We start from the raw sequence: 21,707 nt of genomic DNA, 5'->3' as shown, positions 1-21,707 counted from the left end.
ACGCATTTAAAAATCCTAAGGCTGTTAAAGTCAGGACTTAAATCCCAGCATGATCTCTCTGGGCCTGGTACTCGAGGGATGAAGTGCAGGGTTGCTGTGCTAGGGCCCCTGGCACCTGCAGAGCCATCCCAGGGCCGGTGTGCAGCTGCACTGACAGCTGACAGGCTCTGAGAAGTGCATATGCCTTTGTCCTTGTATTTGAAGAAGAGTATGTTTTAGAAACCTCTACGCTGGACTGTTAGATGACAGATGGCGCCTCTCTTACGTGTGCCAGGTGTGGACCACTACAACGAGGTGAAGAAAGTGACCATCTGCGAGTACCTGCCTCCTCACCTGGTGATCTACATCGACATGCCCGTTCCAGAGGTCCAAGCTCAGATTCAGAAGAAGGGAGATGTAAGTCAGCTTTTCATTGAGGCCTATCTCTGTCTGCACCCTCCTTGTCTCTCACAGCGACATCTGCAGGAGGCAGAAATGACTGCTGGGGCTCACAGGGTGGGGCACACGTGGCCCCGAGAGAGCAGGCACTTTCACAAGGACTGAAGGGCCCCTGGCCAGTCGCTGCTCTCCACCAGTGCCCTCCAGTCCCTAGTGCCAGCCCACTGTTGTCCCCTTCGCCTGCGTCTTCTAAACCAGCAGTCGCCAACCGGTGGTCCACAGACCACTGGTGGTCGGTGAGGTCTGAAAGGTTGACGATCGCTGGTTTAAGGGAACCTTTGGAGCAGTGGTTGCCAACCGGTGGTCCACAGACTACTGGTGGTCCGTGAGGTCCGAAAGGTTGGCGACCACTGTTGTAAACCATTCTGTAGGACAGAAGGTCTGCTAACAGGACTCCCCTCAGCCGTGTACCTTTTGCTCTCTAATGGGGATTTCATGCCTCTTATTTTCCTATGAATCAAAACTGATTTCTGAATCCCACTGCTGTCTGTTTAACTCTTTCCCCGCTTACTGAAGAGTAGAACGGTCATCTCACACATTTCCATTTACTCTCTGTGGCCTTGGTTGGGACCGGGTTAGTGGCGCTGGCTCTGCAGCATGATGGGGACAAGGGTAACTGATAAGGACGACGCGCCCTGGGACTGCTTCCTGTTTGGAAATGTCACTCCCACAGGGAACATTTTCCTGGGGAAGAAGGACCTTATTTCTTTTTAAATATATTTTTATTGATTTCATAGAGGAAGGGAGAGGGAGAGAGAGAGAGATAGAAACATCAATGATGAGAGAGAATCATTGATTGGCTGCCTCCTGCACACCTCCTATTGGGGATCAAGCCCGCAACCCAGGCATGTGCCCTTGACTGGAACCGAACCGGGACCCTTCAGTCCGCAGGCCGACGCTCTAGCCACTGAGCCGAACCAGCCAGGGAAGGACCTTCTCTTTGACACTGAGATGAAGATGAGAGTAATCCTAAGTGGTCCCAAGGCTGCTTCCTATCACCCAGAGTCCCTGCAGCGCCCAGCACGAGTTCTAAGAAAACGTTGGCCACTGATTGTGTCCACAGTTCATACCTGCACAGGTAAAGGCAGAGAAGGCTGAGCCTTCACACCTGTACTCTTCTGTTTGTTTAGCCACATGAGATGAAGATCACCTCTGCCTATCTTCAGGACATCGAGAACGCCTATAAGAAGACCTTCCTTCCTGAAATGAGGTGAGCCAAGGACGTGACTCTATGAGACCACAGTCTTTCACACACAGGTCCTGACGCCCCGCCGCCAAGGGAGCTCTCTGTCTGGGTGTTTAGTCTGCTGTTAAGCAAGAATGACAGCATACTTTCAGTGTTATTTGGCGGGGTTTTTGGTTGGTTGGTTTTTTGGTTTGCTTATTTTGTCAAAACATTTCTTGTCTTGTTATAGTTTTAAAATTTTTTTATGCTTTAGTTAAGTAAACTGAAGCTCTATTTCATTACGGTTTCAGCATGAGAAAACTCACATATTTTTACTTTAGGTGGCAACTACACATTCACACTGACCTAGAAGGGTTGCTTGGTGGTGTTCAGGGAACCGGTATAGACAGGCGTGAAGATAAGCAGTGTCTGTGGATACTTTAAATGGAATCTCAGTCGGTGTTTGGGTTAAGTGGCTCCTGTAAATCCATATACCACGAGCTGCTGGGCTGAATCAACTTCATCCATGTGCAGACTGTCTGTTCAAACAACAGGGTCAGGAGGAGAAACGCATGCAGGAAGCAAGTATGGACAGGAGGGAGCATGAGCAGCTGTGTAAAATCTGTTATAGTGTAGTGTTCATCTGGAAAAGTTAGATCACACACACACACACACACACACACACACACACACACACACAAACGCGTATGCCTACAGCTAGTTCTTAAAACACAGAAGTAAAACTGTGAATGAAACCAGCAGCCTGCTGACCATGGTCTGCAGAGGTGGTGATGTTTGGCACCATAGTAGCGGGTCTCATGTGGATCTCATTTTGAGTATAGCTTGTGAATTCTTGAAGTTTTTATTCTACAGGTTACATCCCATGAATAGGATGGTGCTCTGGTGTAGGGACGCCTAAATAAGAAAATGTTCCTGTGTCTGCTGTGGACGATCTGTGGGAAGCATAGTCTGTCCTCGGCATTCTGCTGTCCCCTTCAGGAATGGGCTCTAATGGGTGGCCTTGCAGGCCTCTGGCCAGGTGTGGCCTAGGGTCTCCATCTAGTTAGTCTGGAGATGGAAGCAGGCAGCCTCCTTCACTGGTAAGGTAGTCTTACCAGCTTGCAGCTTTCAGTCATCTCCTGGCTGGGCGAGCAGGTCTCTAACGGCCGTATGGAGAGGAAGTGGCAGAGTAAATGGCACTCTGTTGTCCCCTTCTCTCTGGGATCCAACCACGGTTTTGCAGTGCCAAGGACAAAGGGAAGGGAGTTGCTGTCCTGTTGCGTAGTTTGATTGAAACAGCTTATTTTGATGGTTCATTTGCCTCTGAAATTCTAGATTCCAGCAGGTCAGGTAATCTGTGTGTGTGTGTCCACCATGACCACTGGGCTGCTGTCAGTGCACGTGTCTCACTGAGGCCCTGGCCTCCTTTGTACTTTCCTGTAATGAGTGTGCTGCTGGAGACAGTCTGTGTAGCAGTGCAGGTGGCTCTGGTTTCCCACACTCGTGGGGTGGAAGCAGCCGGGAAGGCAGGAGCAGACCTGCTGTTGTCACTGTCCGGTCACAGGCACATTCCTACTTGTAACTTGTCCTCCTGACCCAGGCAGGCCATGGGCCAGTGCAGGCCCAGCCCAGTGCCCAGTTCACGGATGTGACCTGTTCCTGTTTGTAGTGGCAACTTCAAGGTTAAGTGCTCGTTTGTACAGTAATGTAAGCTTGGAAAATTGACAGACTTCCCTCTTTTTCTACAGTGAAAAATGTGAAGTTTTACAGTACAGTGTAAGGGAAGCTCAAGATGCAGAAAAGGTAAGAAAATGACTGAAAAGTTTGTGGTTATTAAATCCAATTCATGTATAAGCTTCTTGCAAATCAGATTATCAGTTCAGTTCTCAGTAGTCTGGGAAACAGCTGTGTTTTACAATCAAAGGGAATTCCACACCCATCACACTCTCTGGACATTATTTTCTTGTAAATAATTCTGCTTCTGTGATCTTAAAATGAAGTGGTGGATACAAAGAACTATGAGTTACTTGTTCCAGAATATATGATACAGAAGGTAACACTGAAACTTGATTTAGTTAACAAGGAAGATTTAGTATGTCAAGACACCAGCTTCCCCCAAATTAGTAGGTGCATTTTATAAAAATTCAAGTGAATCTCGGTATAATTAATGAGTAATAGCCAAAAAATCTTGAAAAAGAGTAATATAAGAACATTTGCCCTCCCAAATACAAAAGCATAATACAAAATTATGGCAATGAAAGCACTGTGGTACTAATACTAGAATAAATGATTAGATGAATGGAATAGCACAGAGTCTAGAAAAAGGTGCATGTGCGTATTCATGTGTGTGCGTGCGCGTGCGCGTGCATGCGCGCGCGCACCTGCATGTGTGTGAGACTTGATTTGGTAAAGACAGTATTTTAAAGGCTAATAAAGTAGAGGAAAACACTTTATTTCTTGAAAGGTATTGAGGCAGTTGACTATTCATTTTGTAAAAAAGAAAAGTACTATCTCCCATCGTATATATTAAGCACAGCCCACCCAGTGTGGCTCAGGAACCAAGAAGTCACCGGTTCAATTTCTGGTCAGGGTACATGCCTGGGTTGTGGGCTTGATCCCTGGTAGGGGTGTGCAGGAGGCAGCTGATTGATGATGTTTCTCTCTCATCATTGATGTTTCTGTCTCTCTAACCCTCCCTTTCCTCTCTCTCTAAAAAAATTAGTAAGAACATGAAAAAAAAAGCATAAATTACTAAAAAAATTAAGAATTTTAGAAGAAGAAACAGATTTTGTGATCTGGGATTGAGCTGCAGGTGTTGACATAGCAGAAGGATCACAGACCTGCCTGCTTCCCTATGAAACACCCTGAGCTGCCTCCTGGCTCGGAGGAGAGAGAGCAGGGCTCTCCTGTGGGAGGCCTGTGTTCAGCAGGCTCTGGGCCTTCTTGAGAGTTCCTTTTTGGTTTCATTTATTCTGCTCTTCCACTGATTCAGCCACATTTCATTCCTTCCCAGCCTTCTGTGTTTGTAGTGCTGATTTGTTTTAGGTTATTGTGAAATGTTTGACAGAATAGATGGCATGTGTTTGAGAAGAAGAGTGATGCATTTTAGCTCTAAGACTGTCATTATTTGAGTTCTTATTGAATACTAGAGGCCCAGTGGATGAAATTCATGCACTCAGGGGGAGGGGGTAAAGTGTCCCTCAGCCCGGCCTGTGCCCTCTTGCAGTCGAGGAACCCTTGGGGGATGTCCAACTGATGGCTTAGGCCCGCTCCCCTGGGGAGCAGGTCTAAGCCAGCAGTTGGACATCCTGAGCGCTGCCACAGAGGCAGAAGAGGCTCCCACTGCTGCTCCGCTCGCCAGCCGGGAGCCCGACTCAGGGCTGAGTGGCACACCCCTGTGGGAGTGCACTGACCACCAGGGGGCAGCTCCTGCATTGAGCATCTGCCCCCAGTGGTCAGTGCGCATCATAGCGACCAGTCATTCCACCATTTGGTCGATTTGCATATTAGCCTCTTATTAAATAGGATATCCAAATTCTTGAAACTTAGCTGCCTTCTCCCAGTGGGTGTGTTTGGGGAGAGAGTGCATCCTAAAGGTGCTCCTCTGGGAAGCCAGGCTGCTCCTGGCCGCAGGCTTTGGGCTGAGAACGTGGGTCATGGGACTTCCCAAAGGAATACATTCACTTTCTTGTTATTCTGTTGCTCCTGGAATGAAGTTGCTTGGGAGGAAGTGAGTAGTCTGTCACAAATGCAGGTCTCCTCCCTAATCTGACTCTTTCTTACCTGCCTCTTTTCTCCCAGACTGTCAGGTAATGTCTCTTGTGTCAGCTGGGCAAGACGCCCACATTGAGGGGTCATCACTCAGTCCCCCACCTCACTGAAGGCCATCTGTTTGGACTCCCTTTCTTTTTCACTTTTATGGTGTGATTCTTCCTGCCAAATATTTGTAGTTTATGGTGTATTAAAGTGTTGTGTCATTTAAAATGAGACTTTCCATTAAAATTGTTAATTCCCACTGTCCAGGTGGTGGAGGACATTGAATACCTCACGTTTGACAAGGGGCCGTGGCTCGACCAGACTGACAGTACCTTCTACCATCTGCGAATGCTGTGAGTATGGGGACATTGAGAACGGCCGGGATGGGGAGGGCTGGTGTTTGAGTTTGATATGTTGCCTGTTGCAGACATGGATTTGTGAAGTAATTTTGTTTCAAGTTAGGTATTAACAGGCCAACCTGTGCTGAGTCAGATTTTCTCTTTCTTCCCAAACTGGCTGTGATCTGATATTGAATTGATTGATTGTGTTATTAATTTAGCAGCTACTTTACCTTCACCATGTGCCAGGCACTGTTTCAGATGTAATGGAATTAGTATCAAGTAAAACACCTCATCCCATCAAACATATATTTTGTGGGGGAGATAGAGTACCCACATCAATAGAGCTGTGTCGGTACTAAAGGCTGAAAGAAGGCAACCCTGGGTAACGGGACAGCAAGTGACTGAAAATGCTGTTGGGGAAGGTGTGAGACAGGCCTGTTTTCTGAAGAGGCCCGAGTGACGCAGGGAGTGGGTCTGTGGTATCTGGGGGTGAACATGGGACAGGGAGGCCGGGTCACGGATAGGTCCTGGGCTGGAGCTTGGTGGGAGAGTGTGCCCAGCAGCCCAGCCAGTGTGGCTGGAGCAGAGGAGAGTGGAGGAGTGAGTGGTTTATCCTGGTAAGGAGGGTGAGGGACACTGAAAAGATGGCAGGTCAAGGGATCAGAGGTCAAAGTCACATCCACTCATAATGGAAAGCTGGGAAACTAAAGCCCATATTACAATGAAATCACCTATGATTCTGCCACCACAGAAGCCAATGCTAACAGTTTAATGCTGGTTCTTGCAATCTTTTTTTTTTTTTTTTTAACGTGTGCTTATATATTTCTAAATAAAAATTATCTTGCATATATCTTTGTTTTCTATTTTTAGTATCATGAGCATGTCCCTAGTTTATTAAGTATTTACAGTTTTGATTTTTAATGGCCCTTCATGTCTGCTATTGAATCTTTTGGCTGAGATAGAAATCAGGGGTGGCAAACCATAGCTTGGGGGCCAAATCCAGCCCTCAGCTGCACAGAGTGGTCCTCACATTTTTAAAGGATTGTAAGGAAAAAGTTATGCATGACAGCAACTCTATATAGGCCTCAGAGCCTAAAATACTTACTGTCTGGCCCTTTACTGAGAGAGTTTGTCAGCCCTAAGATGCACCATCTCTTAAATATTGATCTTTTCAGTCATTTCAATTTCTTCATATCCATAGTACAGTAATGAGCATATTGTACACATTTTTGTCCCATTTCAGGTTACTTGCTTACAGTATAAAAGTGGAGTTACTGGCCAGATTGTATGAATGCATTTTACAACTCCTGATATATTTTAAAATTATTCTCCAGAAAATGTGTGCCAGTTTGCAAGCTCATACCTGTCTTCTGAAAGTCCCTATGAAGACAGTATCTACATATTTAAAAAGCCAGTGACCTGAATGCTGAAATGAAACTACCGGTCGCTATGATGCCCACTGGTTGCTATGATGCCCACTATGACCAGCAAACGACCAGCAAACCGGCTGATGAGGGTGGGGTCTGCTGGCCAACCTTCCATGGCCCCTCCCTCCCCGGCCGGCGCCACTCCCCAGTTGCCCCCCTTACCCCAATAGGGGGTGGGGCCGGCTGGCCAACCACCTGTGGCCCCTTCCCCTGGATGGCCCCACTCCCAATCGGCCCCCCTCAACCCTTGGGCTCGTGGCCCCTCCCCCCAGCCGGCCCCGCCCCCAATGGGCCTCCCTACTCCAATCAGGGGCAGGGCTGGCCAGCCAACCACCTGCTGCCCTTCCCCCCAGCTGACCCCATCCCTCATCGGCCCTCCCCCACGCACCAATCAGGAGTGGGGCCGGCCAGCCAAACACCCACAGCCCCTCCCCCCAGCCAGCCCCACCCCCTATCAGCCCCCACCACCCCAATCGGCCCACAGCCCCTTCCCCCAGCCTCCTCTGCCCACCCCCCCGTACCCCCCAACCCCCTGTCCGATCAGGGGCAAGGCTGTTGGCTACCGCCTGCAGCCCCTCTCCCAATTGGGCAGGGCCTGCCGGCCAATCGCAGTCCTTCCCCCCTGGCTGGCCTGGCCCTGATTTGGCCCCAATCTGAGTGAGCTGGCTGGCCAACCTCCTGCTGTCTCCTCCTCCCGACAGGCCCGGCCCCGATCCACCCCAATCGGGGCCAGGCCGGCTGGACCCCACCTGTGCATGAATTTGTGCACTGGGCCTCTAGTATTTAAAAAGCAAACAAAATCTTGTGATTCTGATACCAGAGAAAATTATTTGCTTTATTTTGCATTTTAGAAATGCTGAACTTCAAATAATTTATATTTTTATTGGCTATTTATTTGTCCTCTATAAATTTTGTCATATTTATTGATCTTTTTAAAGAATCCGCTTTTTGTTTGTTGATGTTCTTGATTATTTTTCTGTTTCCAATGTCATTGATACCTACTCTAGAGTTTTTATTACTTCTTTTTTTTTAAATATATTTTATTGATTTTCCACAGAGAGAAAGAGAGAGGGATAGAGAGCTAGAAACATCGATGAGAGAGAAACATCGACCAGCTGCCTCCTGCACACCCCCCACCAGGGATGTGCCCGCAACCAATGTACATGCCCCTGACCGGAATCGAACCTGGGACCCTTCAGTCCGCAGACCGACGCTCTATCCACTGAGCCAAACCGGTTTCGGCTTTTTATTACTTCTTTTTCTTTAATCTGCTTCCTTTAGGCTTCAGTTGCCCTTCTTGCTTTAGTTTCCTAAGTAGAAGCTTAGAAGATTGATTTCAAGTCTTTTTCTAATATATAACTTTAGAGCTATAAATTTCTCTAGTTTAATTCCATTGTGATCTGAGAACTTGCTTTGTATGATTTATACTCTGTTGTATTGGGTGAGATGTTCTGTGTGATCTTGATTGATGTTCCATTTGAACATGAGAAGGTGGATTCTGCTGTTATTGAATGGAATGTTTTATAAATGTGAGGTGTGCTGATGGACGGGTGTTCGGGTCCCCTGTTTCCTCACTGCTTCCTGTCCTCTGGGTCTGTCAGACACTGAGGGAGAAGCATTTAGGTCTTCAGCTAACATATCGGGCTTGTCTTTTTCTCTTTTGAGTTTCTCTTTCTTTTTGTTCATTTTTGCCTCATGCATTTTGATGCATGTTGTTAGGCGCATGGGTGTTTAGGGTTGTTATTTCTTCTTGGAGAATGAGCTCACTTATCATTACATAATGCCCCTCTTTATCCCTGGTAATTTTTCTAGTTCTGAAGTCTGCTTTGTCTGAAATTGATACAACTATTCCAGCCTTTGATTTGTGTAGGCAGGGTCTGTCCTCCTCCATCTCTTCACTTCCAACTGAGTCTTTGTATTTAAAGTGGGTTTCTGGTGGACGACATGCAGGGCAAGAATGGTGGCTTTCAGGCACTTTACTTCTCAGAGCTGAAACTGGAAATCCTCTTAGTTTTCTAAAGCTCTGTGGTCAGCTTTCTCTTTTGTTTAGATGATTATATTAACTTTTTGTCTAGATGTTTTTATAAATGTCCCTAAATGATATTTTATACAGTATTATTCTGAATCTTGCTTTAAAAATCTACATCTTTTCTTTAACTGCTGCATAGTGTTCCAGCTCTAGGTCTGATGTCTTGAGGTCTCAGCCTTAATCATAGTCACTCTTCTTGTCAACACTGTATCTGGAAGGTGTTTCAGAAACTTGATTCTACAGCATTCTTGCCTGGTGGGGGCTCTCCTCATTTCACAGGTAGGGAAAACAGGTCTCAGAGCTCTGACTGGCCATGGTCATGTGACAGTGGTCCGGAAGGTGTGGTGTCTGGCTCTTGGCACCTCCCTGTGGTCTTGTGCATGATCATCTTACCCTCCCTCGAGGCTCTCATCAGCTCAGGCGTAAGTCCTGGTTGAATGTCGCCTCCTAGTTCAGCTGTCACTTGCCTGAACCCTGCTTTCATCTCCTGGTCCCATTCCTTTCCTGAAAACCCACCCTTTGTCTCCAGTGATTTCTTTCCCTTACATTCCTCTTTCATTACTTCTGCTGCTGTTGGGGTTTGATCCCCTCCTTCGCCATCTGCAGTCCTCCGGTCAGTTACTCCTTCATCCCACCCATCCCCTGTGCACACGCCCATCAGGTCAATTTTCATCAGAATGTCATAGGGACACTTTCTCCTTACACCAGGTCCTGAAGTGGCAGAGCTGTGTTTAGTCAGGGGGCCAAGTCTCGCTTTCTAGGATTAATTCACAGTCCTAACCCTCTGGTCTGCCCATCAGGGTGCCTCACAGGTCTTCCTCACCCACCTGCCCAGGAAATATGTGAAAATCTGAGCTATCTTCTAAGACTATAGTCACCTTTGTTTTTCCTGGAAACCTCCCCTCAACTTTTCCAGGCTATTATTGTATGTGGATTTATATTTGATTCTTGTTAGTATCAGCTTCTGTTGGGCAAAATATGTTAAATCCTATATAATAAAGAGGTGATATGCAAATTGACTATCAAGCCCTCACAAGATGGCTGCCTACAACCAGGCCGGCAGGGGGGTTAGTGTGGGATGACCAAATGACTGAACAAGCAGGCTGTGTGGGGTGACTAGGCCAGCAGAGGATTAGTGAGGGACGACCAAATGACTGAACAGCAGGCTGCGTGGGACAACCAGGCTGGTGGGGGGGCATTGAGGGGTGACCAGGTCGGCAGGGGAGGCAGTTGGGGGCGACCAGGCCAGCAGGGGGGGGCAGTTGGGGGCAACCAGGCTGGCGGGGGGGGGGGGGCAGTTGGGGCAACTAGGCCGGCAGGAGGGGCAGTGAGGGGCTACTAGGCTGGCAGGGGGGGCAGTTGGGGGTGACCAGGCTGGCAGAGGGGGGCAGTTGAGGGCAACCAGGCCGGCAGGGGGAGCAGTAAGAGGTGACCAGACCAGCAGGGGTGGGGGCAGTTAGGAGCGACCAGGCCAGCAGGGAGAGGACAATTGGGGGCAACCTGGCCAGCAGTGGGGGCAGTTAGGGACGACCAGGCTGGCAGGGGGGCAGTTAGGGGTGATCAGGTCGGCACGCAGAGGCAGTGGGGGTCAGTTAGGGGCAACCAGGCAGACAGGCAGGTGAACAATTAGGAGCCAGCGGTCCAGGATTGTGAGAGGGATCCTGGATTGGAGAGGGTGTAGGCTGGGGTAAGGGACCTCCCCCCCCCCCACGTGCACGAATTTCATGCATCGGGCCTCTAGTATCAAATAAGAGAAGGCGACTCTCCTGACATTCTATGTAGACTGGGCCATGTGCAATCACTTTTTGAGTCTTTCCATTGGTAATACAGTGTCATTTTCTGAACACAATCTGGAATCATTCTAGACTGTGTCCAAAATTCCTGTCTTATAATCATAATTTTAGTAATTACTTAGTTGTGTGGTTATCAGAGCATAGAGAAAGATCCTATAATTCCCGCAAAGCTCACAATTATAACATTCAATTGTTTCAATTCATTTATTGCAAATGTTCTTGTTCTATCCTTCTCCCAGTTCGTGCTCCTCTGTCCTCTCCCCAAAGATATTTCATAACAGTTTACAGTTGTAATGGTGTTTGTTTTCCAGTACCACTTCTTAATTTGGGGGACTCAAGTGAAAATTATGACCAATTTTCTGAGATAGTTACTGTAAACATGCCATTTACTAGTTATACTCATTTTGTCAAGAACTTGACCAAATTACTGGTTAAGAGCAATGTTGTACCGTCTGTTACCTGTGTCGGTGTGTAATTATGTTTGTGTGTGCTGATGCGGAGTGGTAACTGGTTTTCAACCTTGAGAGCACTCTGTGCTCATAGCTGTGATCCGTAACTTACTGGTGCCCGTGCTGTCGGCTTCACTCCTGTGCTGAGTGGTTAGCCGCCGGGCCTCCATCTTCCTGCTGCTCCCCCAGAGCCCTCCCTCTTTGAGTCCTGTGTTCCGTGGCTCCTGGAGGACGTCTTTCTGATGTGCATGTGCAGTGCTGCAGAACTGAGTTGTGAGTGTGGGATCAGAATGTAGTGCTCCACACAGGACTTCACACTTCAGGAAAGACTAAAAAGATGCTTTGGATGTGTTTTAGGAGAAAGGATAGACATTCTGTTAACTGGGGAACAGTTAGTCATAAAACATAATTTACTGTTGTTGTTTTTTGTCTTTTCACATTTTGTTTTAAAATATGTGGTCTAGCACCTCATATTATAAACCAAACTTGAGTACATTTAATCTCATTTAAATGCACTTTGGCTCATGATGTTAAGAGGCTATATTACTCTCAGCCAGTTTGAGTTCTCCTTAATTAGACTGAGTGCTCTGTGAACAGAATGTTTTGTTTCATTGCTTTTGCTTCCTGGGTCATAAAATTATGGCTTCCTGTTGTCCTCATTCCTTCCTTATCTTCAATCTGTCTATAGATGATTAGAGATAAAGACGTCTTGTGAGGTCACAATTCAGGCTCATAGTGAGGCACTGAAGGAGCAGTATAGCCAGTTTAAAAAAGTCTGAACCGTCACAGATACTTTTTTAATCTTCAAAAACAGTTTGAAGCATGTTTGTCCAGTTCCATCCCTTTGGGGAGGTTTTATGAAAATACAGTTCTGCCAAATCAAACATAGATGGCGCTGTTGCTCTGTGCATTCCTCTCAAGTTCCCAGGCCAAGCCAGTAATTCCTTTCAAATTTTCCACAATTTTTTTTAGGATTTTCAAGCTGTATAGAAAACCAGATCTTACGTACCTTGATATTTGTTAACATTTAAACATACGAACTTCATTTTTACATGAAACTGTTTATTGTGAGATCACTTTAAAAATTGTCCATGTATAATAAGAATAAAATCTATTTGTGTTAAAAATAAAAAGATGTGTATTTATACATTATTGATACATACTTATGAAATGTATTCTAAAACCAATTACTGTTAGAAGATAAAAATTCTGGTCTGAATTGTGTGCACTACAACCATGTGCATGGTAGGTAAAGTCCACATCGGGACCCTAGGCAAGCAGTCAGTTATCCTGGCAGAATATCTGGTTGGGGGATTATTCAGTCATTGCACGAGTGATGTGACTTTTACTGTGACAACTGGGTATGCCTTTATCTGCTGTCCACGCACCTACTGTGAGTTCTGGTGCTCTGTAGCCCTCTGTGGGAGAGGGACAGAGGATCACTGAGCCCTGGATCAGATCGGGCTATTCCGAATGCAGTGGGGCCTGCCCGTGGTGTGGGGACAGGCTTGGGTTTGCCTGGTAGGTCTGGACTTGCTCTCACCAAGTGGCTGAAAGCCAGAGACATTTAAAAAAACTTCCATTTGGGCCATTACAAGCAGAAACATCTGCCATTATAACTCCTTAATGGAAAAGTGGCCATTTAAAATAATTATTTTCTTTGTTTTGAGCCCTTAAGAAAGGAGACTTTATTTTAATGTTTCTTTCTAAAAGCCCCAAAAATGCTTTTCATCTTCAAGTATAGTGGTTATATTCAGACTAAATTTAATTTAAGCAAATTACAGAAGTATAAATATTTTAGCATCCAGCAAAACAAAATGGAGAAACAAGGAGATGACCCTATGATTTGTATTTATCAGTGCCGAGAAAGGCAAGGCAGAGAGCTAGACCTGTTATGAGCACTGGCACAACAGCCCATCCTGTGTGGGAACACACCCCCACTCCCCACACCCTGAGTCTCAGAGCCCTGATCCTGCAGATCCTGCAGATGGTGTCGGCCTTTGGGAGAGTGGCAGGCACGATGCTGTGCTGTCAACCTGGCGGACCTGCCTGATTCAAGGCTCTTTCTCTCAAAACTCATTCATTTTGCAAGTTTTTAATGAGGACACTGTACATGACATTGAAATATATGGTGTTTGTTGTTACCTTTTTATTCCTGCTATGCCTATATTTAAAGCACACTATGGGCCTTGGCTGGTTTGGCTCAGTGGATAAAGTGTTAGCCTGCGGACTGAAGGGTCCCAGGTTCGATTCTGGACAAGGGCACATGCCTGGGTTGTGGGCTTGATCCCCAGTAGGGGGTGTGCAGGTGGCAGCCGATCAATGATTCTCATCATTGATGTTTCTGTCTCTTTCTCTCCTTCTTCCTTCCTCTCTGAAATCAATAAAGAAGAATATTTTTTTAAAAATAAATAAATAAAGCACACTGTGGCTCCTTTTTTATGTTTCCAATTTGTATCCATTCCCAAAGGTAGTCATCTGGCCACTGAGGCTTTTGAAAGACTCCCCTCAGGCTGTGAAAGTCATTCCAAGAGCAGTGCCACGAACAGCAGATGGTCTTTGGGGTGAAAGTTGTGCTTCAAGATGACTGCTTGGGAATGAATGGCATTTATTTGAATGTATTAATTTTTTAATATGGATGTGTTTAAAAACCAGCCTTACAGCTTATTTCATTATTTATGTTGATGGTTTAGTGTGACCCATGTTTGTCTTATTTCCTAGGGTTCAGGATAAGTTGAAGGTGCTGAATTACACGAACATTCCAATCTATCTCCCAGAAATCACGATTGGAGCTCACCAGAGTGGCCGAGTCTACCGCGAATTCTCAGAGGTGAGACCTTTGAAGCCAGAGAGCTGACCTGCTGTGGGTCTCAAACAACTGGGAACAACATCGCTTCTCTGAAAAATGATTCTGGTCATTGTTTTGATTTGTTTCTTTTCAGTGAAAGAGCTTTCTTTTCATTGAAATGATTCTCCTTTTCTCCCTTTTTCCTGGTCTGTAAAGCTGACATGGCTCCTCAGACGGCCAGGCCATGAAGAGGAAGATGTTCTAGGCAGTGTGTGTGCAAGCGACATTCCTCATCAGCAAGTTATCTTGGTGTAAAAATGTTCTGGGTTCCTTAGCTTTATCTCCATGTCATTAATACCAACTTTGACTTCTGCTATTGCCTTGCTCTTCATGGTCCATAAATAGTGGAGGGGTGGCCTAGTTGGACAGCAATGAGGGCAGAGGTCAGGAGGGTCAGCTGCTTTATTGGTCTTATCTGATTTCCATACCTTTTTAGTGAATTATTTTCACAATGGTTTGGGGAGTCATTTCAGGCAAGATTCCGTGAACTTAGAGAACCTGCCTCGGTTCTGGTTTGGAGCCCAGTGGGTGAATGAGAGAGAGCCTTCTCTGGAGTGCTGGTGCCAGTGGAAGAGTCGGAACCTGAGCCCTTTCTCCATCAGCTGTTGTGGGGTTGTTAATGGCAAACGTGTGAAACGATTGTATTTAAATTAGACAAGCTAAGCAGGCAGCATTCGGGTAAATAGTTAAATACTTTTGCACAACTATAATTCTTGGAGTTGAGGCTTGCAAATTGCTTGAAGTGATTGAGTGTCCCAGTATGTCCCACCACTCCCTTTCTTACTTGAGGTCCTTGGCATTTTCTTTTAAGTAAGTTCTAGTTGTTGAAGTGATTTTATTCAGTGTAGAAATTTTAGGAAACTCAGAGTTACCTACAGTGGGTATGTTTGCATGTTTCGTGCTGGCCTCTGGGTGTGAGTACTTGCAGAGTCTGCGTCTTTCTGAGGGGAGCTGTGCGGGTCTACGGTTTGGTCGTGGCAAGGCTTAGCTGTGCCACCTCTGCCACTTGCAAAGGCCAGGAAACCTGCTTGGCGATGTTCCCACTCACTCTGCATTTAATGGCTCACCAGGTCCTGTGGAGTCCATCTTACAAATGGCTTCGTTTTCTTCTGGCATCACAGCTACGCCTCTGTGCAGCTCCATGATCTTACTTCAGTTTGTCCTGAAGCTTCCTGCCTGGCCCAGCCTGACCCTATAGCCCCTCTTCATAATATGCAGAGGCAGCTGACCACACAGCCCTTCCTGGACTCAGACCGAGTTCAGATCCTGTAATGTGCTAATCTGGCTCCTGCAGAGTCTGCTGTCATCACAGCCCGGAGGGCATCTGTGGTCGCTCAGTGCTGTCTGTTAGTCCAGACCACTGGGGCCTGGGGACTTAATGTGCTGTGCAGAGAGAGGATTTAAAAACATACATAAATTACTAGTGAGAAAGTTTTGCCCTTTAAATTAAAAAAATTATTCTGATTATATCTTTAGCATCTGGCTCACTTCTGATAGTCTCAGTTTTATACAAAGGAACAAGGCAAGCTCAGGAATTTTGTAGTCATTGATGTGTGTGTGGAATTAGTAACTTAGCTTCATTTTTATAGGTTTTTTTCATGCTCTGTTGTTTATGATGAGGGTACTGGCTTTCTACTTGCATTAACTGGTGTGAAGTGTCCTTTTAAAATAAAATAAAAAAGCAGTGGCACACGGGTATGAAGCTGTGGCCCCAGTGGGGAGGTGACTTTGGATGATGTCAGCAGCCACACTCTCCTGATGTCAGATTCTGTAGGCACCAGGCTCTTACGTCTTGTTCTGTCACACATTTGTGCCATTTGTTCATTATCTCAGTTACTCGTTCCACTACATGTTTATTGAGTGTATACTAGTGTCAGACTGTCTTAGACACTGGGGACAGCAGTGCCTACGATGGGCAAGATCCTGGCCCTTACAGAGCTTACACCAAAGTGGAAGGAAACAAAACAAAAAGTAAAACAAAACTGGTTGAACAGTGGTGACCAGTGCTGTGGACAAAAATTAAATTTCCAGCAGAGGTTAGGACAGAGCCACTGCGAGGGGAGCTGAATTTAAAGATCTTGGTTGTGGCCCAGGAAGGCCTCACAAGAAGGAGGAGTGTGGGCAGAGATGCAGGAGGTGAGAGTGGCTGGGGGACTGAGGGGGGTGCCCCAGATGCAGGGCTGAGGGGAGGCTTTTCCTGCATAATTCGGACACAGGAAGGAGGACTGTGCTGGAGCAGAAGGAGGGAGGGAACAGGTGGTAAGGGAGAGATGGCTTGTCCTGGGTAGGACATGGCAAGAAGGAGGACGTGTGTGACACACTATGTCTTGGAAATGTTCTGTCTCTTAACTTGAGAGCAGATTGGCCAAGGGTTCAGGCGAAGCAGGGGGAGCATCAGGAGGCTGTTCACGGAGTACATGTCAGAGGGCAGAGTCATCGTACAACTTGGGAAAAGTCATATTGGGGGTAGAACCCCCAGGATCTGTTGAGATTTGGTGTTGGAAAGTGGGAGAGAGAAGTGAGCTGACTGCTGCATTAGGGCTCAGAAACTGGAACTCTGGGGTGGGAATTGGCTGATACTGGACAACACAGAGGTACAGGCTTCAGGGAAAAATCAAGAATTCACTGTTGGACATGGTACGTTCGAGACACTTAGTATCCCCATGAGGAGATGTTGAGTAACAGGTCTAATGGTTTGGAGTCTGGCAGTAAGTGAGGGTTGTAACTATGAATTTAGAAGTCGTCAGCATGTGGTTGACATTTGAAGTCACGGTGCTGGTGACCTCTGTAAGCACAGAGTGAGTGGAAAGCCTAAGGTTGAGAAGTTGAGGAGACCCAGAGAACCAGATTAGTCATGTCTTCACGGAGCGTATGTTTCAGTGTGTGTGTTTCATTGATTATAACTGGGCGACAGCTCATGTCTATAGGAGTTTTCATTTCTTCTGTTAATATGTGCCTATTTATAAAGTGTAGATTGTATTTCTCTCTGTTTAGCAAGAAAGAGTGAGCCAGATTACCCTGGGAAAGTAGGCCTGGTACCCAGAGCAGGGAAGACTCCGTCTGGCGTGGTAATCTTGTGGGGAAGCTCCCAAGAGATGCAAAAGACTGAAGAACTGAAAAAGAGCCGATTATATAGACAATGCCCTTCATGTGTGACATTTCTAGGTGACCCTGCTCATAGTTGTAACGACGCTGCACAGAGTTGGGAAAGTTCCATGAACCAGCAGCCGAGCCATCATCTGACAACTGTGGCAAACACAGGATGTTTCAAATGTTAACTCTGTATGGGACATGGACATTCAAAAGTCCCATGATAGAAAAAGCAAAAGAAAAATATAAGCCGGCAAATAACCGTTTTATCTGTTAATCTCATTTCCCCCTTTTACTTTCCTTGCCTGACTACGCTGGATAGACGTCTAGTTCATGCTGAGTGGAGGTTGTCACAGGGTCATCCTGTCTTGTTTCTGAGCTCATGGGGAGAGTTTGCAGGGCCCACCAGCCAGTGTCTGCTCGCTGTAAGTTAGTTTTAGATACTCTTTCTCAGGTGAGGCAGTTCCCTCTTATCACTACTTTCCAAAGACTTTCTGTCAGTCTGGTACTGAGTTTTCCACCCCTTATCTGCCCTGGATGATCTTTCTCCTCTTTCTGTAAATATGGTCAGTTATAGTGACTGATTTTCTGAGGTGAGGCCACACCTTGACTCCTGGGTAGGTCCCACCTGTGGGCACATCACCCTATTCGTGTATAGCTGGATCTAATGCACACCTTTAATTTAGGGTTTTGCATCTATGTTCCTGAGAGGCTGGCTGGTAATTTTCCTTTCTCATAGTATCCTTGTCAGATTTACTATCATCATCCTGCCAGCATCAGACACTGAGCTGTCACTTTTATTCTCTGGAAAATTGTGTAAGATGGGCGTGCTTCTTCCTTCCGTGTTTGCAAAGATTCACTAATGGGCTCTGTTGGAATATTTTAAATTATCAATTCATTTTCTTTAATAGACACAGAATATTTAATGTTCAAGTTATATTTTTTAAGGCATTTGCCCCCATTTTGTTTAAATTTTCTGATTTCTTGGTATGAAGTTTTTGTCTTTTTTTATGTTTTTAACTTGGTCATGCCTGCAAATAGCCACTGCCCTGCTCTCCCTCCCCCTTGGAGGGAGCTTATTGCCCAGGGAGCCAGCTTCTTGCTTGGTTTTATCTGCTGTACATCCGATTCACTGATCACTGCTCTTTTTCCTCTTTCATTTACTACTTTTCTAACTTCTTAAGGTAAAAGGTTGGGTCGTTGATTTCTGGCTTTTCTTACTGTTCGATATATGCATTCAAAGCTGGACACATTGCCCTCCAAACTTAGCTTAGCTAGATTTCAAAATGTTATCGTTGCATAATCATTCAATTTAAAGTATTTTCTAATTATAACCTCATTTCCTTTTTGACCAGTATGCTAATTTGAATTATTCTGGATAACTTAAAAGCAGTGGGGATCTTTCTAATTATCTTTCTGTTACTGATTTCTGGCTTAATTCCATTCTAGTCAGTTCATACTTGTTACAGTTTCAGTCCTTGGGGTGTGATTGAGGCTGACCTTCTGGTTCCGCATGTGGTTAATTTTGGTAACGTTCCCTGGTCCTCACGGAGAGGGTCTCCTTCCCACACTGCAGTTCAGTTGGTCTCATCGGGGTGAAGTCTGTTCGCCACATTCTTTGCACTGTCCTCCTTCTCACTGGTCTTTTCTCTCCCGTCAGCTTGTGGTCAGAGATGTGGAGATCTGCCTCTGTGTGGATGTGCCCTTCTCTGTCTGTCCAGTTCTGCTCTGTGTGGATTGAGAGGCTGTGTCATTAGAGGAAGACAGATTTAAATTGCTGTCAATTCTCAGTGGAGTTACCGTTTTATAGGTTCTGAACTTTTTCTATCTTTGGTTCTTACCTAAAGTTTATTTCATTCAATGCTTAGGCAGCATCTGCAGTCTTCTTTTGCTTAGTATTTGCATGGTAGAGTTGTTTTTCTGCATCTTTTAATTTCAACCTTTTTGTATCTTCATATTTCCAGTGGGCACCTTGTAACCTGAAAACAGTTATGTTTTTAGTTCTGTTCAGTCTGAAAGTTGGGAATATTTACTGTTCACATTTAATGCAATTACAGATACATTACTGTATATTTTATATTGTTCTTACATGTTTTATGTATTTTCTTTCCTGTCTTCTTTTGGATTAAAATTTTTAACCATATTTCCCCCCACACACACACACACACTCTTATTTGTTTACTAGTTATCATTCTTTTTTCATGGGCTTTAGTGGCTAACATGGTGATTAAAATAGTCATCCTTGATTTATTAAAATCTAGCACTAGTCAGTAGTTTTCTCATTCCAGAACAGTGTGGGATCTCAGGAGACTTTCCCTCCACTTACCCAGCTCTTGTCACATCGATTTCTCTATATGTTTGAAGCCTGGAGACGTGGCCCCTGTTTGATGCGGCTGGTGCTCTTTCCTCCCTGGGCTCGTGCTTGCCCTTAGGATCGGTCCTTGGACGGAGGGTCCTGCTGACAGTCTCACACTATGTTTGCAGTGGTCTTCATGTCTTCATTCTATCGATGTTTTATTTTGGAATGTTTCAAGTTTATAAAAATAACAAGAATAGGAAAATAACTTCTCTGAACCTTTGTGATCAAATGGTGCCAATTACCGGTAGCTTCAAACACTTTAAAGCTGAGGTTCTCAGGTGTGGCTCCTGCTCAGCACCTCCTGGGCACCCAGGTCTCAGGTGTGGCTCCTGCACAGCACCTCCTGGGCACCCAGGTCTCAGGTGTGGCTCCTGCACAGCACCTCCTGGGCACCCAGGTCTCAGGTGTGGCTCCTGCACAGCACCTCCTGGGCACCCAGGTCTCAGGTGTGGCTCCTGCATAGCATCTCCTGGGCACTCCTTGAGAAATCCGGCTCTCAGGTCTCAGTGCTGGCCCAGGCTCAGGTCCTCTTGGATGGGCCAGTTGTATACTGCCGTGATGTCTGACTCTTAAGGACAAGGACCTTCTCCTGCAGAGTTAGGGGACTGGTGTTCATATGTTGCTGTTGCTAATCCCAGACCCGGTTCCAGGGTGATCAGTCACCCCAGTAATGTTCTCCAGAGCAGAAGGGCCCCACCCTGGATAATGGATTGCATCTGATTGTCTTGTCTCTGTAGTCTCTTTGAATCTGATAGTTCCTCAAGCTTTCTGTGACATTTAAAACCTTGACACTTTTGAAGATCACAGACAGGTATTTTTTAGTGTCCCTCCATCTGACTGTTCGCTCGCTGTTTCCCATGATCAGATTGAGGCTGCGTTTTATTTTTGTTGGCCTGTCACAGAACTTCTCGCTTCTTGTCAGGTGGCACTGGTTCCCGTCTGTCCTGTCACGGGTTGTATTGACTTTGGTCCCTTGACTAAGATTGTGTCTTCACTCTTCGTAATTAGTAAATGTTTGAGGGGCATACTTTGAAACTGTCAATGTCGGTTTCCTCCTCAAGCTTTCATTCTACCATTCATTGATTTCCTTGGCTAAATTATGAATAGGATGGTTGCCAAATGATGCTTTTCCTGATTCTGTGAGTCCTGCATCATAAGTTAGCATTCTGCTGTGAGGACCTGCTTTCTCTTCTCCCTGCTGCGTCACCTACTAGTATTTATTTATGTCACTGGGGAGCCACCTGACCTTCCTCCCACATTGTTCCTGCCCTTCTGTGTCTCCCAGGACTTCCTGAGCCCTTGAGGCCCGTGGAAGCCAGATGCAGGTGTCAGTCACATGGAACCACAGGGAGCAGCCCTTCTGGCCCAGTGACCACCCTGTGGTAGCCAAAGTGCTTGTTGGAATCAGAGAGCTGAAATGCGGCTCCCTGACATCTTCCTGCCCCTTCTGGTCCTATAGCCCCAGCACCCAGTACGAGCCTTCCCTGCACAGGAGCAGGCCCTGCCTAGCTGACCACCGTCACAGCCATGGTCACTGCGCTCTCATGCAGGCTCTTCTGCCCGTGGGAACGCCTGGTAGCTGCTGTTCCAGGCCCACCTGCCTGTGCCCTGGGAGGCTAGACTCTGTGGACTGTGTCACAGGGCCCCCTTTTCCCCAACTGACACTAGCAGGAGTGGGCGTTGAGCTGTCTGTCCTCCAACATCATTGCTGCCGTGACAGCCCCTCCCGCCCTCCTGCAGCAGCAGCTCTGGGTCCTGGGCAGCTAACGGCTCCCACCGTGGCTCCTCCTCTGTTGGCTCCTTCACCCACCCACACTGACTGGCCTCGTGTTAAATGTAGCCCAGGCTCCTACTGTGCTTCCTGCTGGACAGTGACCACTCACTGGGACTTCATCAATGCGTTTTCACATGGTGCTGGGCAGAGCACAAGAAGGAACATGTTGCCCTGATGTCTGCCTGGGTCACTCCCGTCCAGTTCTCACCCAGGTGTCCCCTCCATGGCCTCGTCACTC

The 21,707-nt window shown here is 46.4% G+C and overlaps 1 protein-coding gene across 1 annotated transcript in view; it reads left to right on the top strand.

Moving 5' to 3' along the window:
• The window catches only part of NDUFA10 (NADH:ubiquinone oxidoreductase subunit A10), a 31,593-nt gene that overhangs the window by 7,806 nt on the left and 2,080 nt on the right, over positions 1-21,707 (top strand). Inside the window, exons 5-9 of the mRNA XM_079782127.1 lie at positions 275-396; positions 1,569-1,648; positions 3,352-3,406; positions 5,627-5,712; positions 14,120-14,228. Coding sequence (XP_079638253.1) covers positions 275-396; positions 1,569-1,648; positions 3,352-3,406; positions 5,627-5,712; positions 14,120-14,228 — 452 coding nt within the window. The remainder of the gene's footprint in view (positions 1-274; positions 397-1,568; positions 1,649-3,351; positions 3,407-5,626; positions 5,713-14,119; positions 14,229-21,707) is intronic.

The sequence above is a fragment of the Cnephaeus nilssonii genome (assembly GCF_951640355.1).
Source record: "Cnephaeus nilssonii genome assembly, chromosome: 10".
NCBI classification, from domain to species: Eukaryota; Metazoa; Chordata; class Mammalia; order Chiroptera; family Vespertilionidae; genus Cnephaeus; species Cnephaeus nilssonii.
Note: the sequence above shows the minus strand (reverse complement) of the source record. Positions and strands in the feature narration are given on the sequence as shown.